At 39.7% G+C, this 14,258-nt stretch overlaps 1 protein-coding gene across 1 annotated transcript in view; it reads right to left on the minus strand.

Annotated features, from left to right (window-relative positions):
- The window catches only part of tyw1 (tRNA-yW synthesizing protein 1 homolog (S. cerevisiae)), a 94,123-nt gene that overhangs the window by 72,411 nt on the left and 7,454 nt on the right, over positions 1-14,258 (minus strand). Inside the window, exons 7-8 of the mRNA XM_050066591.1 lie at positions 13,160-13,282; positions 530-662 (exon numbers count right to left, since the gene is read on the minus strand). Of these exons, the coding sequence (XP_049922548.1) occupies positions 530-662; positions 13,160-13,282 (256 nt within the window). The remainder of the gene's footprint in view (positions 1-529; positions 663-13,159; positions 13,283-14,258) is intronic.

The raw sequence follows: 14,258 nt of genomic DNA on the forward strand, positions 1-14,258 counted from the left end.
GCTTTCAAACCACCTGCAGCATGCATGGGAATGAATTATAGCTTTTGAGACAGAATTACAACTTTGAGAAGAGACAACTTCTGTCAGTAACTTTGGTAACAGATGAATACTTCATAGAAATAAAATCTAAATTGACTCCCCCCATTAACTTGTGCATGTTTGTTAGATTTACTGCCGAAATTTAAAACATGGCATAGATCGTAAGTCATGTTTTAAAGTCAATTACAACTTTGCTGCCCTTGTGGAAGGAGAAAGGTTGAGGATATGCTGACAAGCAGCTGGTCTGTAATGTGATTTTTTTAATGCAAAGCAGTACAGCTAGATAATATGAATATATTATCCACAGTCCCCAGTGTCACCAGCAGATGTTCTCTTGGAAATGGCTACACAGTTTTACACAAGTCAACAACTCATAAAATTTCACAGCCAACTGAAGCGGTGTCAGTCATCTTCATCTTTGTGTCTAATTTGTTGTATTTTGTGTTAGAGCGATAATTTGTGACTGAATCCAGATCGCCTTTTTCCTCACCTTGCTTTGTCAGCGCTGCTCTGAGGGCAGGGGTGATCATCTCTCTGCTTTCCCCTTCATCTTCAATCTTCTTCACTCCGTTCAACTTGGACAGCTTCACCGTCTGGCCGTCTCCTCCACTCTCCTCTTTGCTCTGTGGCAGACACAAAACTCAGAGTCACTCATTGTTTATAACCATGATGGCATCTCTGAAATAGCAGGCTCTGTTGCCGTGTTGCGTCTGGCGTCTGTCACAACTATAAAATCATGAACTGTAAATTTTATGTTGGGGAGGAAAACTGCTCATGTAGAAAAAATGTAATGTACTAAGTGTTTCAGCCAACAATAAAATCTATTTATTCAATAACTCGCAGACCAACCACATGCCAATGACTTACTTTACGAGGACACGACCCTCCTAAAGACATAATTCTTTATATGCATCAGACAAGGGCAGAACAGAACATGTCGACACAATATGGCTTCCAGGCTTCAAACAGTGATATTAAAAACCACCTTTGAATGTGGGAGAATTTAATTACTTAACTGACATTCACTGACAGTTGCTATCTTTTCCAGTTGTCTCAAGCATTGGGTTGTCTCATCACTTTCTGGACAACCGAAAAAGTTTTTTACAAACCTAATATTTGCCTAGACACCAAGATTAAACCTACAACAGAGAGGATTATATTTTTTTGCGATCATCAATTCACAAACATTCTACACTGTCATCACCACGTATTAATGGATACTATCTAAACAACCCAAGCTATGCAACCTGCCCATTAATCACACCTGTCACTGTCACCTGACACTTAAAGTGTATTTACTGTATGTATTTCTTTACTCTAACAGTAGGACACAGCATCCAGAAAAGCTTGATCAGCCAGTTTGAATGCCACATGATTTTGATGCTTACAACTTAAAGGCACCAAGTTAAAAGCAAGACATTTTAAACATCTCCTCCAAAGTGTTTGATGTTGGACATGACTGAAGATCACGGGTTGTGATTCTGCAGTCCTTGTATGACTTTGTGTGCGATGTAACTATTAACCACTGCATGACATGATCACTTTTGAATAAAGGACATCAACCTGTCCGGACAGTACAGAATAATCTTGGTCTAAGGCCCTTCAGGGGCTCAGTGAAATGCAACACAAGCTCTACAGCATAACAATTGTTGGACTTCATACCACAACGGCTGTTTTGATGCTAAAGCTGCTGCAGCCTATTCCTTTGAAAGATTAACTACTTCCTTCAGGCCCAGATTACATTACTGCAGAGTATAGCATTTGTATGCAAATCAAAATATCTTTGAGAAATGCTGTTTACAGATACAACACAAGATTGATTAACTCCTGCTAGAAAACCTGCCGAGTGTATGGGAACAGGTATTACTTTCAGAAAGGCATGATGGGCGAAGTGCCTTTGAGATTAACAATGATAAGTGACAGCTTCGCCTCCACCCAATTACTGTGTAGCTGCCACAGTTCAGCTCGTATAGGGATCTATATGTCACCTCCTCAGCACAGCAGCACTCACAGGGGCCTGATACTCTGTCAGCAAACGTTGACGAATGTTTGGATGTGTGCATTCCTGAAGAAATGAGACTTCAGTTCACTGGTTCCTGTGCAGCTCGATTTGGGGTGCTACCCCTAGACCTCTGACAGCATGGTTTTAAATGCTACCACTGAGTGCTCCTGAGTCTTCAGGCTGGTTAAGACCAAAGATTGGCAACGAGAAGAGTTAAAACTCCCAACTACATGCAAAGCACCAGTTTGCCACATTCTGAAACCAATCTGTCAGTTTACACCAATGACAGTTTCTTAAGATGGACAACGCCACTGTTGCCAACTTGGCGACTTTCTCACTAGATTTAGACTTTTCAGACTCTTTAGGCGATGTTATTTCTAAAAAAGCAACTAGCAACAAATTTATCAACTTATTCAAACCATCAGGGAAAAAGTGAGAAATATATTGTAGCATTCACTTTCATGGGAAAGTGCAGTAACATAGTTTAAGTGCCATAGCTCTCATACCATTCAAATTTTCTGTTGAGGATTTTTCTACTGAATCTAATTCAGCAAAGTTTTAATGCTTCCATTAATGCATGATGATGTCTCCAATATATAAATGAGTGTGTGACATCATCTGGTGACTTTTGGAGCTAGAGATAGCTACTTTTATTAGACAAGAGTCTGCAACACTGGACAATGCGCCTCCACTTCCTTCCACTATCCAAAATGAAGCCAAAATATCACCGATACTGCTGCTGCCACCTTGCATTATTAACAACATATGGTGCCAGAGTCTGCGCAGAAGCGCTATCTGGTAAGGAGCTACCACCATCCGACCATTGTGCCACTGATAGCAAGTACCAACTGGCACACACAGCTGTCAATCATGATGTCAAATCCCCTTTTTATAGCATCTAATAACAAATTAAAACCAAAATTAAAACCAACACTTGAACATAAAGCAGTGTGATAAGAGCTACCTGACAGACACCGGCTTTGACAAAAATTAATTTGATGTGAACTTTGAGTTTTTAGTTTGGCTCATGTCCAATCAGATAACATAACGGTGACAGGCTTTATAGCCTATACTGCAGCCAACCACCAGGGGGCATTCATGATATTTTGGCTTCACTTTTAAGGAGCCGTCATGTCATCCATCTTTATACATAGTCTATGGCGGTGATTGTCAACTGAAATATTCCCGTCTTTTATAAATGCGATGCTGCTTGGGTCCCTCATGCAAGAATGGGGAAAAACTTATAGCTCAGTGCCCGCAATCAGTGACACTGAAGCAGCCTATATCAACCATAATTATACTATTTTGGATAACTGACAAAAACAAGTACACCTTATGAAAATAACATTTTTGGACTACCCTGATAGCCAATCACACAGCTGATCAATCGATCGGAGCACACTGGTGGCGCAATGAGAGAAACAGTAGATTTTTCCCCACAGCACCAAAGTGTCTGAATTAACACTAACAGTCAAATGTTCAGCAGTAGGAAGTGACTTATTAAAACTTCTACAGACTTCTTTGTTTAAAGTTCAGTTTTAGCCAGACTTTGGATGATAAAGCATCGCTCAGTGTCTCTTCTCTCTTTCCAGCTGCTTGTGCTTTCATTGTTATTAACTGGGGCGTATTGAGTGATTTGGGGGCAAATTGCGTTTACTTCTCACATAATGCTAGGCAGTTTAATAATTTGTAATGCACAATATTTTGTTATATTTTGTGAGTAAAAATCTGAATCTGCAACATAACCAGTAACATTTATCCATCCGGTAAATGTAATGGTACCCTGTTTTCCTCTGAAGTAGAGGTGTCCAGTTGCTTTTGGGGCCTTTTGTAAATTATTTTGGGGTATAATGAGTTAGAATAGTAACATATTTAAGAATTTGTCATAACTGAACATCATAATAGATCTATAACTGTTGGGCCCTTTTAGTTGGAGGCCTAATGGTAAAGTCCACCCCTGATTATTATGATTATTCTCCCATTTTATCATAAAGAGTCCATACAATGATATTGTTCTTCATGCATTCTTGGTTTTCATAACACCTTCAATCTAACTAATCTAGACTACTGCAAGTGGTGTAGAACTGCAGGGAATTTGTTTAAATTACAGAAGAAAAATAGGGAGTGCTGCACTGGGTTAAGACACTGTGTACTAATTGTAAAAAAAAAAAAAACAGTTAAAAAATGCATCTGAGGCACTCTGATTGTAGTTAAAAATCCTTTATTGATTCATGGATAAACCAAAGCATTTTGACCAGAGTCTTCATCAACGCTGATGAAGACTCTCTGGTCGAAACATGTTTCCACTAGAGACCAATGCCTTTCCATGAGAGAGTATTCATCAGGGATGATGAAGACTCTCTAGTCAAAACGCTTTGGTTTATCCATGAATCAATAAAAGATTTTTAACTACAATCAGAGTGCCTCAGATGTATTTTTGGACTGCCTGCCTGTAATATGGGCTTTTAAACTGAGTAAGTTGGCCTGTCTTTGTGTTTTATCAACCAATTATGTAGGTGGGGCACATTCAGTCTGAAAACACCATGCACCAAAATGATGCTGTTTAATCAGCATCTTGATATGCCACACCTGTCAGGTGGGTGATTGCTCTTGGAAAAGGAGAAGTGCTCGCTAACACAGATTTTTACAGCAAAAACTTCAGAGAAATAAATCTTTTGTGTGCATAAAAAGTAGACTGCACATTGCCTAGAGGAGTAAATGCAGAGCCTATGTATTAAGCATCTGAGCATGACCTCAGGTGCTCAGAACCCATCTGTTTTTGCTGACAAACCTAACAATGGTGTACTTTCACCTTCCACCTGGAAGAATCTGAGCCCATGTAGCCATCTAGCAGCTCTATCTGCTCTGTGCAGCTGACGCCATGTGTGCGTAGATATGATAAATTTTCCCTGGGATGCTCCTTTGTTGACAGGGTATGCTGTGAATGAGTAAGCCATTGTGCTGTGTCAGAATCCTCCCATATCTCATACTCAAGTGGAAAAGGATTTGGCATTATGCTGAATGGCATTTGGAAACTTTATTCATCTTTCTGTAAATTATCTGGGGTGCTGCTTTGGTTTGGGTGGTTTAAAGGATGCTATAATGCATGCTCTATTCCCGTTATCAGTGCAGGCGTACAGTAACTCTCACAAGCAGACAATCTGGGAAAGCATCAGCCACTCAGATGTACAGTCATCAGGAGGATGTGGCTCACATCGCTGTTTAAGTTTGCCAGATATGTAAATTGGGGGTGAAAATTCTGTAGCCTGCAATTTAAACCTCAAAAAGGGAATTTATCACTCTCAGCCAGCACAAATGTCCACCATCACTTACTGCATCCGTGACATGCAAGGTTCTGACAGCATACGCAACATGTAGCCAACAGTGCAACAATCTGTCCCTGTGGTGTTTGCGTGCAGCCCTGGCGGTTCCTCTGGCCCCAGTCACTGGTTCCCACTGCTCCCCTTTCACCCTTGCTTGAGAGCTCACAGACATCCAGTCATGCCCGGCCTGCTGGACTAACAGAACTGGGACATCTCACAGCACTGTGTTGTGCTCTGGAAACATGACACAACATGGGGCTGATGCAGACGGACAGTGCAGCGATAACACACAGAGCAAGCAGGTGATCGCAGAACAAACGTAACGGGACATGTGGGAAAGAGAGGGTCAGGTGGAAAATGGAAAAGAGGAACTGGGAACAAAATGAAGAGATAAACCTATAAAAACTGATATCTAAATTTGTGTAATACACTGGAATAATGTCCACCTGTTACCAAGTTACCCTTGCCCCAGTGCTGCCTTAAGTTATTAATTATATTCATTATTTCATCAAATTCATTACAATAATATAAAAAGCATTCAAAGAGATATTAAGGAAAATATGTTATCAAATATCCAATGAGATAGTTAAACTTTTTGAGGGAAAAAACTACGGACAAAAATGTTGTTTCAAAGTGAAGTAATTTATGTTTTATCTATTTGTTGTTTTTATCTGGTCACTTAATGTAGATGGTGTTATTTCCAGAAACAGCAGGACACTGTGTAAAACATAAATAAAAAAGAGAACGGAATGATTTATGTATCTTATTCAACCTGTATTCAATTGAGTGCAGTGCAAAGAGGATATTTAATGTTCAAACTAATAAACATAATTGTTTTTGTAAATACACACCCATTCTCAAAGTTGGGACACAGCTTCTTGGTGTTACATCACATTTTTTTAACAGTGTTTGGGAACTAAGGACACTACTTGTTGATGTTTTGGAAGAGAAATTTCTTTCTCAGGATTCACAAACAGGCACCCCCAAATTTTCAAGTTTGAAAGTCTGTCTGTGGTACAATGGGCCAAAATTCCACCTGAGCACTGGAAGAAATTTAATTAGTAAAGCTGGCAATGCAAGCAAAGGTTTCTCCAAGTATCAAATGAATTTCACTTTGCATGTTAAATGTGTCATTCCACTTTACTGCACATCACCTTATGGACTGAAATTTTGAAAAATACCTTTATCAGTGTAGTTTTATGGCGTTAATACCAATATCTGCTCTAAATTTCAATAGATGCATAGGAAGTACATGTAATGGAAAAAAACTGATGTACTGAATACTTTTCCCCAATTGTATGTTAAAACGGATTTGCAAGTTATTTCATTCTGTTTTAATTTGCATTTTATACACATTGCGTGGGCATGTTTCTCCTACACTCATTCAGCGCCTGCTAATGTGCGATCACCTTTTGTCTGATCTTGACGTTAAGGAGGTTTTTACTGGGAGCCAAATTATCCACAGAGGTCTCTTCCTATCCAAAACAAACGGACCCATTGATTCAAACTGGTAAAAACACTGAATAAAACAGTTTCACTATTTAAAAACACGGATGGCCCTATCTAGAGCCAGTATTTGGTTTGTCCATTTTGGACTACTATTAAAATGCAGCGGTGCAACTTGGTGGACTCTATGGACAAGGACCAGCTTCCTATATAGATAAAAACAGCTCGTTGTAAGGTTACAAAAGCACAACTATTCTTATTTTTTAGGTGATTCTACACTAATGAAAACATACTTATTATTTCATATTCCATTTCTGCCACTCAATACCCCTAAATCCTACACAAGTCAAAGTAGCATCTTCATCTCTGCTTTCTCCCTCTGGACACTGAGCTGAAAACATCAAAACCAAATCCAGGAAGCTGTGTGGCCACTGGGGTTAACGATCCGTTCCACACTAACTCCCATCTGGCAACAGTCCCACTGCATGAAACGGACCACTCTGGCATCAACAGAAACCTCACAGGACAAAGTTTAGATGCCAATGCAATGAACATCTGTGCAAAATCAATTAGAGAAACTATGGAAACTAAGCTTAATGGCACTTGGCAGAGTACAAGTGGAACTACAGCCAAAGACTGACACAGACTAAGGTTGAGCAACACGAACTCTGCACTCTGGCAGCCACTCGCAGCATGCCTGGCAATCTGTCATTGGGTGCACTTGAAGAAAAACAGTTGTGGCAAACATGTATCGTTATCAAGTGTAGCAATGATCCAGTCATCCTCGTTCCCGCCTGGCTACAAGCGCGGATGACATCAGGAGAGACAAATCCATCTGTGCCACATTTAGCTCTACAGCCTTTTACTTTTTATGGCTCAGCCTCAACAAACAGACATGATGGCAAAAAAAAAAAACATTTCGTGTAGGATAACTTACTTATCCAAATGAGAGATGATTAGTGTAGAAAGTACACAGCTACTGACACTTTTCAGCAAGATTAAGCTAAAACTCCATTAGAGACTGATGTTTATTAGAATTCAGTAAGTTTGAGAGAATTAAATTCCACAACCAATGAAAGTCATTAGCGAGTAAAAACACCCATAATCTCTGAACAGCCAAGTACAAAGACAGACTGACTGATCAATACTGTGTATGAAGTATTTTATTCAGTTTAAGAAATTTGTGTTCACAGTCTCGGATGTAAAAGCCATAAAAACCATCCCTTTAATGAATATATTACATTTGAACAATTATTGTTACACGCTCCCTTGGACACTTCTTGGACTGAATTTTAAGAGAATATATTCTACAATCTGATCAGTCAGGATCCATGAAAAGAGGATCAAAACTGACTGCTGGTCTAAAGGAGCAGAGCCTCAACATACACACTAGAAGCGCACTCAGCGAGAGCAGACCTCCACCGAGGCAAAATGCTCTATCTTGCAATGCTATTGAAAGCGAAAAATAATACATGAATCCGCCCGGGGATTCGTATCCGCTGCTAAATTTAATGGCTTCTTCCTTGGCCCATGCAAAACCGTTCCAACAAGTTTCATGAACATCTGGCAGTAGTTTTTAGGGCTGCAACTAACGATTATTTTCATTGTCGACTAATCTGTCAATTATTTCTTCGATTAGTCGACTAATCATTTTATCGAAAAATGTGTTAAAATGTTGAAAAATGTTGGTCTGTCTCGCCCAAACCCCAAAATTATTTCATCTAATGTCTTGTTTTGTACTCACGCCAAAGGGTTTTAGTTCACCGTCACGGGAGAGTGTGTAAAGCTGCCAATATTTGAATGTAAGAAGCTGCAATAAGAGTATTTTGGGGCACTTTTACAGTACTTTTCTATGGAAAATGACTCAAACCGATTAGTCGACTACTAAAATAGTCACTGATTATTTTAATAGTCTATTAGTCATTGCTTAGTCGACTAATCTTTGCAGCCCTAGTAGTTTTTTGTAATCTTGCTGATAAATAGACAAATAAACCAAATTCAAAACGTAACCTGCTTGGCAGAGGTAATTAGTGCCAGTGAATGGAAATGTGCTGATGTTTACTGAAAGCTAATATTTTGTGCAGTTCTAGGTGGAGATGTCCTGATCCGATCTCAAAGATCAGAATCGGAGCTGAACAAGGTGTTTTTTAACTGATCGGGATCAGCTATATTGAGCTATATAGAGGATCTGGTCTGGTCTGGTCTTTTATTTTATGTCAGCTTTCATCAGGTCCCCTCCTCTCCTCTCTCCTCTCCTTGAGTTTAATAACTTTAATGTACTTAATGTGTGCACTGTGTGTATCAGCTATGGAACTAGAAGTAGCGGATCAGGACTTGGTATCGGCAGGTTCTCAATATCCAATGACTCAGATCAGGGGCAAAAAAACTTGATAGGGACATCCCTAGTTCTAGGGGATTAAATACTGGTAGGTGTGAAATAAATATACTGAGTAAACAAATCTCTATGACAAGTAAGGAAATGTGCCAACTTGTAAAATACTGAATCTGAAAACTATTCAGTGTCCATCTAACTAACTACAAAAGAAGGGATCTCTGTCTGTGTCTGTTGTGTAAATCACATATGTCAAAAACTGTTCATCTGACCTACTTCACACTTGGCAGGTGTGTTGCTGGTGACCCAAGAGCATGCAGTGTCGAATATGGTGCGATATGGACTCACAACATGTTCAATATTAATAAACTTTGCAAGGCACGCAACTAATACACCTATTTGGAAATTAACACCTTTGTATTTCACTGGTGTTTGACTCTGCAACCTAACTAGTAACATGTCTCTGTCGGCTAAATGTAGTGGAGCAATGTTTTCCTCTGCAGTACAAATACACAGTTATAGTAAAACTGTTAATACCACACAGTAAAAGTCCTGCAAGTTTAACTTAAAGTGAAGAAGGAAAGAGAGCCATTATCAGCACAATGTACTTTCATTTACTTCATGTCTGTTCATGCTGGAGCTTTTGATTCTAATAAAATGCTGGATATTTTGATCATTAGTGAACCATCATATTTTCATTTTTATAATTTTGCAAGTAAGACCAGAATCTGCAACACAACCAGTGACATGTCTCTGAACATGTACATGCAGTGGTAAAATGGTAGTAAAAGCAATTGGCCCATTTTAAACAGGCATGTTTTGAATGGCACTGCACTAATTTTATCAAAATCAAAATGTCTGGAGAGCAGCACATAGTACTTACAGAAACCTTCAGTGCAGTAAAAGCCAGTAATCTATACCATAGAGGGAGAAACATAATTAGTTTCTCTGAATTTTTGTTTGACGGGTGTAAGAAAACTACCTGGACATAATCTTTGGTATAATCTTTCACTTTTTACAACCCTGATTTAAAGTGCTTAAATACAGATAGTCAGTAAAATTAAGCTTCACTTTGGTTACAGAAAGAGAAAATAAATCCTGTTGATGTGCACAGAGAATTCATGCAAATAGCTTTGGCAGTATAATGACAGCGTGGAGTTAAAGTGGTTCACTTAGAGATGTGTGCTGCCGACAACTGACAGTCTCTGCCATCACCTAGTGGTCAAATACCGCCAAAGTGAGCTCCCACCTGCAGTCACATGCGGTTCATTTCCAGATCCTTTTGGAATACTGCAACACTGAGAATAAATGTTACTCAGCCTTTATAACCTGAGAAGTAATTTCAGGGATTCATAGTAAACAGATGTTAAAGTTCTGGACCTCAGCTGGCTCTGCGCTGTAAATGAGCGACTAACATATTCCAGTTGAGGGAATTTCCTTGATCACACCTAATTTGCAGCTTGTCCAAATACTTGGAGGCTCTTGGCAATAGAAAATGTTTAATCTACAAGCTAATTACATCTTTGACTGCCTGCTCTGTGTGACCAAATTATGCAAAAACAACACTAATTTGTTCCAAAAGACATACAGCAAGTGTGATGATATCCCAGCAAATAATTATACTCAACTGTTACATGACAAGTTAGACTAATTACCATTAGAATACTCTGCAGCAGGTGAAATGGAAGTCAGTGTTCTTCTTTGCGTTTGGCCACCAAAAACAGGGCTGCATGATATGAAGATAATTAAATATCAGGATATTTTGACCCAATACCTCCACTTTATTGTAATGCAGCCTTTGTAACCAGGAAAAGACAACACACTTACATATTACAATATCCACAATCTAAGACAATATCTAAGCCGATATAAATAGGAGTATCCTCAGGGCAAAGAATGGCAATAGGAACAAATGGCTTCGTCATAAAACTAAATTAAAATACCTCGTGAAATTTTAAAAACAGGTTTGCTCCACTGTGGCAGACTTAACTAAAAGAACTGAGTCTCTCAGGCTCATCACGTCATCCACTGATGCCTCTTTAACTTTCCCAGCTGTGACATATAAAACACATTTATGTAGGGCTTACAAAAAGGCCTGTCCAACCCTCATAGAGTTTACACACAATATACTGTAATATTCATGTCACAAGAGAAGGGACAAGCCTGGGAGAATCTGTTGTTTGTGTCTGCGTGAGACATGGAAACTCCTCCTGCAGTCCACCACTGTTAGCACAATATTATTGAAAGCAATATGCTTTCATGAGAACAAAGAAGAAGAATAGATGCACTGATTGCAATCAGTCAATTTTGATTTCCAATAATCTAAAAAGTCTGACCTGCCGATTCAGATTTTCTTTTTTTCTTAGAATTACAATTGACAGCATGCGCAAACATTTTTGTAACTTTTCTTTTATGGAAAATTCAATTGTATGTTAATAATAAAACATTGACTGCAGTTGAAATGTCTGTTTCAGGTGGAGGAAAGAGAGGAACAGCTTATTAATTTTTTGGTTTGAGAAACAGCCATGTCCTAAAATCTATGCGTAATGTTACTGACTATAGTAATGGTACAATGTCAGTGCGGTGCCACCACTGCTGTGAGGAGAAAGTGGGAAAAAGACACTGATTGAAGGTAAAATGAATATCAAATATTACAATGTCAGACTTTAGAGCTAAACAAAATGCAGGCAGGGGTCATTTAAAAGTGGCCTGTGGTTTAAAGTAAGGGGACATTCATTACATGTGAGTGTATATTCTGTGCTGTACGCTGCGTGTTTGGAGTTTTTTATGGCGGAGGAGAGGTGAAAAATGTTCAACTTTGGGTAAAACACTGCAGCCTTCACTGTCACTTTTTACTTTGGTGTCCAATGACAGTGGAGGAGAGCTGGGACAAATACACAAAGACCAACCGTCACATCGCAGAACAACAACAACAATCGAGGAGAAATGTGTTAATGTGCTGTACATATATTAATGTACGTTTCCTCTCATGGAGCCACACAGACCAGCGGGTCTGGCTTTTCTCCCTATGTGCTTCAGCCCTCTCTTAAGCCTTAAAAAAACGCTACATCTCCAAAGCTGACAAAAACATGCTTATGTAGACATGCAGCCAAAATAGACACAAGTTTCACAGTAAAGAGGAGAAACGAAAATTTAATTTTCTATAGGAACACAAAATGATTTAAATTTCAAATCAAGATCAAGTTTGTTTGCGGTTTTTCCATTACATCAGACAGCGAACCTGCAGCAGCAACAATCACCATCATTCTCACTGGAAGGCTTTAGCGACACACACGAGTGACTCCTCCACCATGATATACATCAAAGCACAGGTACACCGAGTACCTCCGTGGCTTTTCCTTCCACTGCCTTCACTCTCACAGCTCACATCTTTACCACAGCCCTTCTTCCACAGCCTACAAAGGAGACTGATAATGACTCTTCCTCCTCATCTTTTCTGCTTCTTTTGAGTCACTCGTTCCTCACAAATCTGTGAAGTGGGCGTCCTCGCTCTTACGCAAGCCTCCACTTCTCGCCTGCTGGGGTCTGGTGTCTATCAACCCATCTGCCACTTCTCTTCAATGACACCACTTTTTCTCCTTACTCAACACACTTGGATTGGACTAAGGTGGTGGAAGCTTAATGCCATGATGGCGCCCGCTCATAGACCTCAGCGGGGAAATGCTGGAAATAAACTTGCTGGATGATGACTGGAGCTCCAGCTTCCAACAATTCAATGACAAACTTACTTTAATATTGTAAAGCAGGCAGCTAAGTATTGTAAATCTAACTCACATTTACAAGTACAGTATTTCTAAATGCTCACTTTCATTACTTCATTTCTCTCTGTAGTGTTGCCTGAGCGATCATGGTTTTCTGAAGCGACGAAAAGGTGGAATAAAGTAACTGAAATTATCATCAGCTTCTTAGCTGTAGAGGACAAGCTATAGGCTAACTGAAAAAGATGTGTTTGCATTACTAAAAGTGGTGCAACAGTGGTGATAAACAGAGTCTGACCTTTGCTTTCTTGGCACTGTTCATGATGTTGCCCAGATCCTCCATGTCAACCACTGAACCTGCTTTTTTCTCGTCTTGCAGAGCAGACTCTTCTTCATCACTGCTGGACTCCATTAGATCGTCCTGAAACCAGAAAGACGACAACAGAAACCCCAAAATATGGTTAATTAAATAACATTTTTACTAAAAGAAAATAAGTCGAGGACATGGTGAGACGTATGATCGAGTGGAAACTGCAAATGATCCTCCAATGTTGAGAAACACACCTATGTTCCAGCTCATTATCAATTAAAAACTTGTCCCTGATTAAGCAAGGGAGCCCATTTGGAACACATTTATTGCACATCCTTATCTCCTCTTGGGCTGCCTGATTAAATAAGAAAACCATGTACATGTTTATGGGGTTTAAGAGGATTTATCACAACGCGTGCCCAGTGTTTAAGCTTCTGCCCACATGTGCAGCATCAGGGTAAAATGCAGTGGTACAGTGGGAAGATAAATCACGATGATGGTCCCCTCAGCACAGTTCTCAGCCACTCTTGGTTCCGGTTGAATGTCACCTCTGCTGTGCGGAATCAATGTTGCAGACAGAGGTGACGAAGTCTCAGCTAGAGTTGGCTCTGAGGTGCCTGCTACCATGACAACTGCTCATCTGTGTCTGAGATTTATGGATGTGTTTGTAAATGGTATATAAATATATAAGGCTTTACAACTGTTGCCTCTCATCACCCATTCACCCACATTCACACACCAATTTGGGGTTCAGTGTCCTTCCAGAAACACTTACACATATGGACAAGAGGAGTTGGTGATCAAACCGCCAAACGCTGGAATCGGCGGAAAACCTGCTCTACTTCCTGAGCCACAGCCGGGCTCACACCTGCCTCTCTTGTCAAATGTGTAATTTCTGTGATTGGTGGTGAAAAAAAGTGCTATTTTTATATTTTGACATGATGGACAGCACTGACAGTGATGACACATTTCATGTGCAGAACATTTATAACACCATGCCTTCCCTTGGAAATGAAAGACATCAGTGGTACTAAATAAGGACCTGATAATCTGAGAGTAACACTTGTCTGTCAGAGTCCTTATCAGA

Source organism: Epinephelus moara, chromosome 2, assembly GCF_006386435.1.
Source record: "Epinephelus moara isolate mb chromosome 2, YSFRI_EMoa_1.0, whole genome shotgun sequence".
Classification (NCBI taxonomy): Eukaryota; Metazoa; Chordata; class Actinopteri; order Perciformes; family Serranidae; genus Epinephelus; species Epinephelus moara.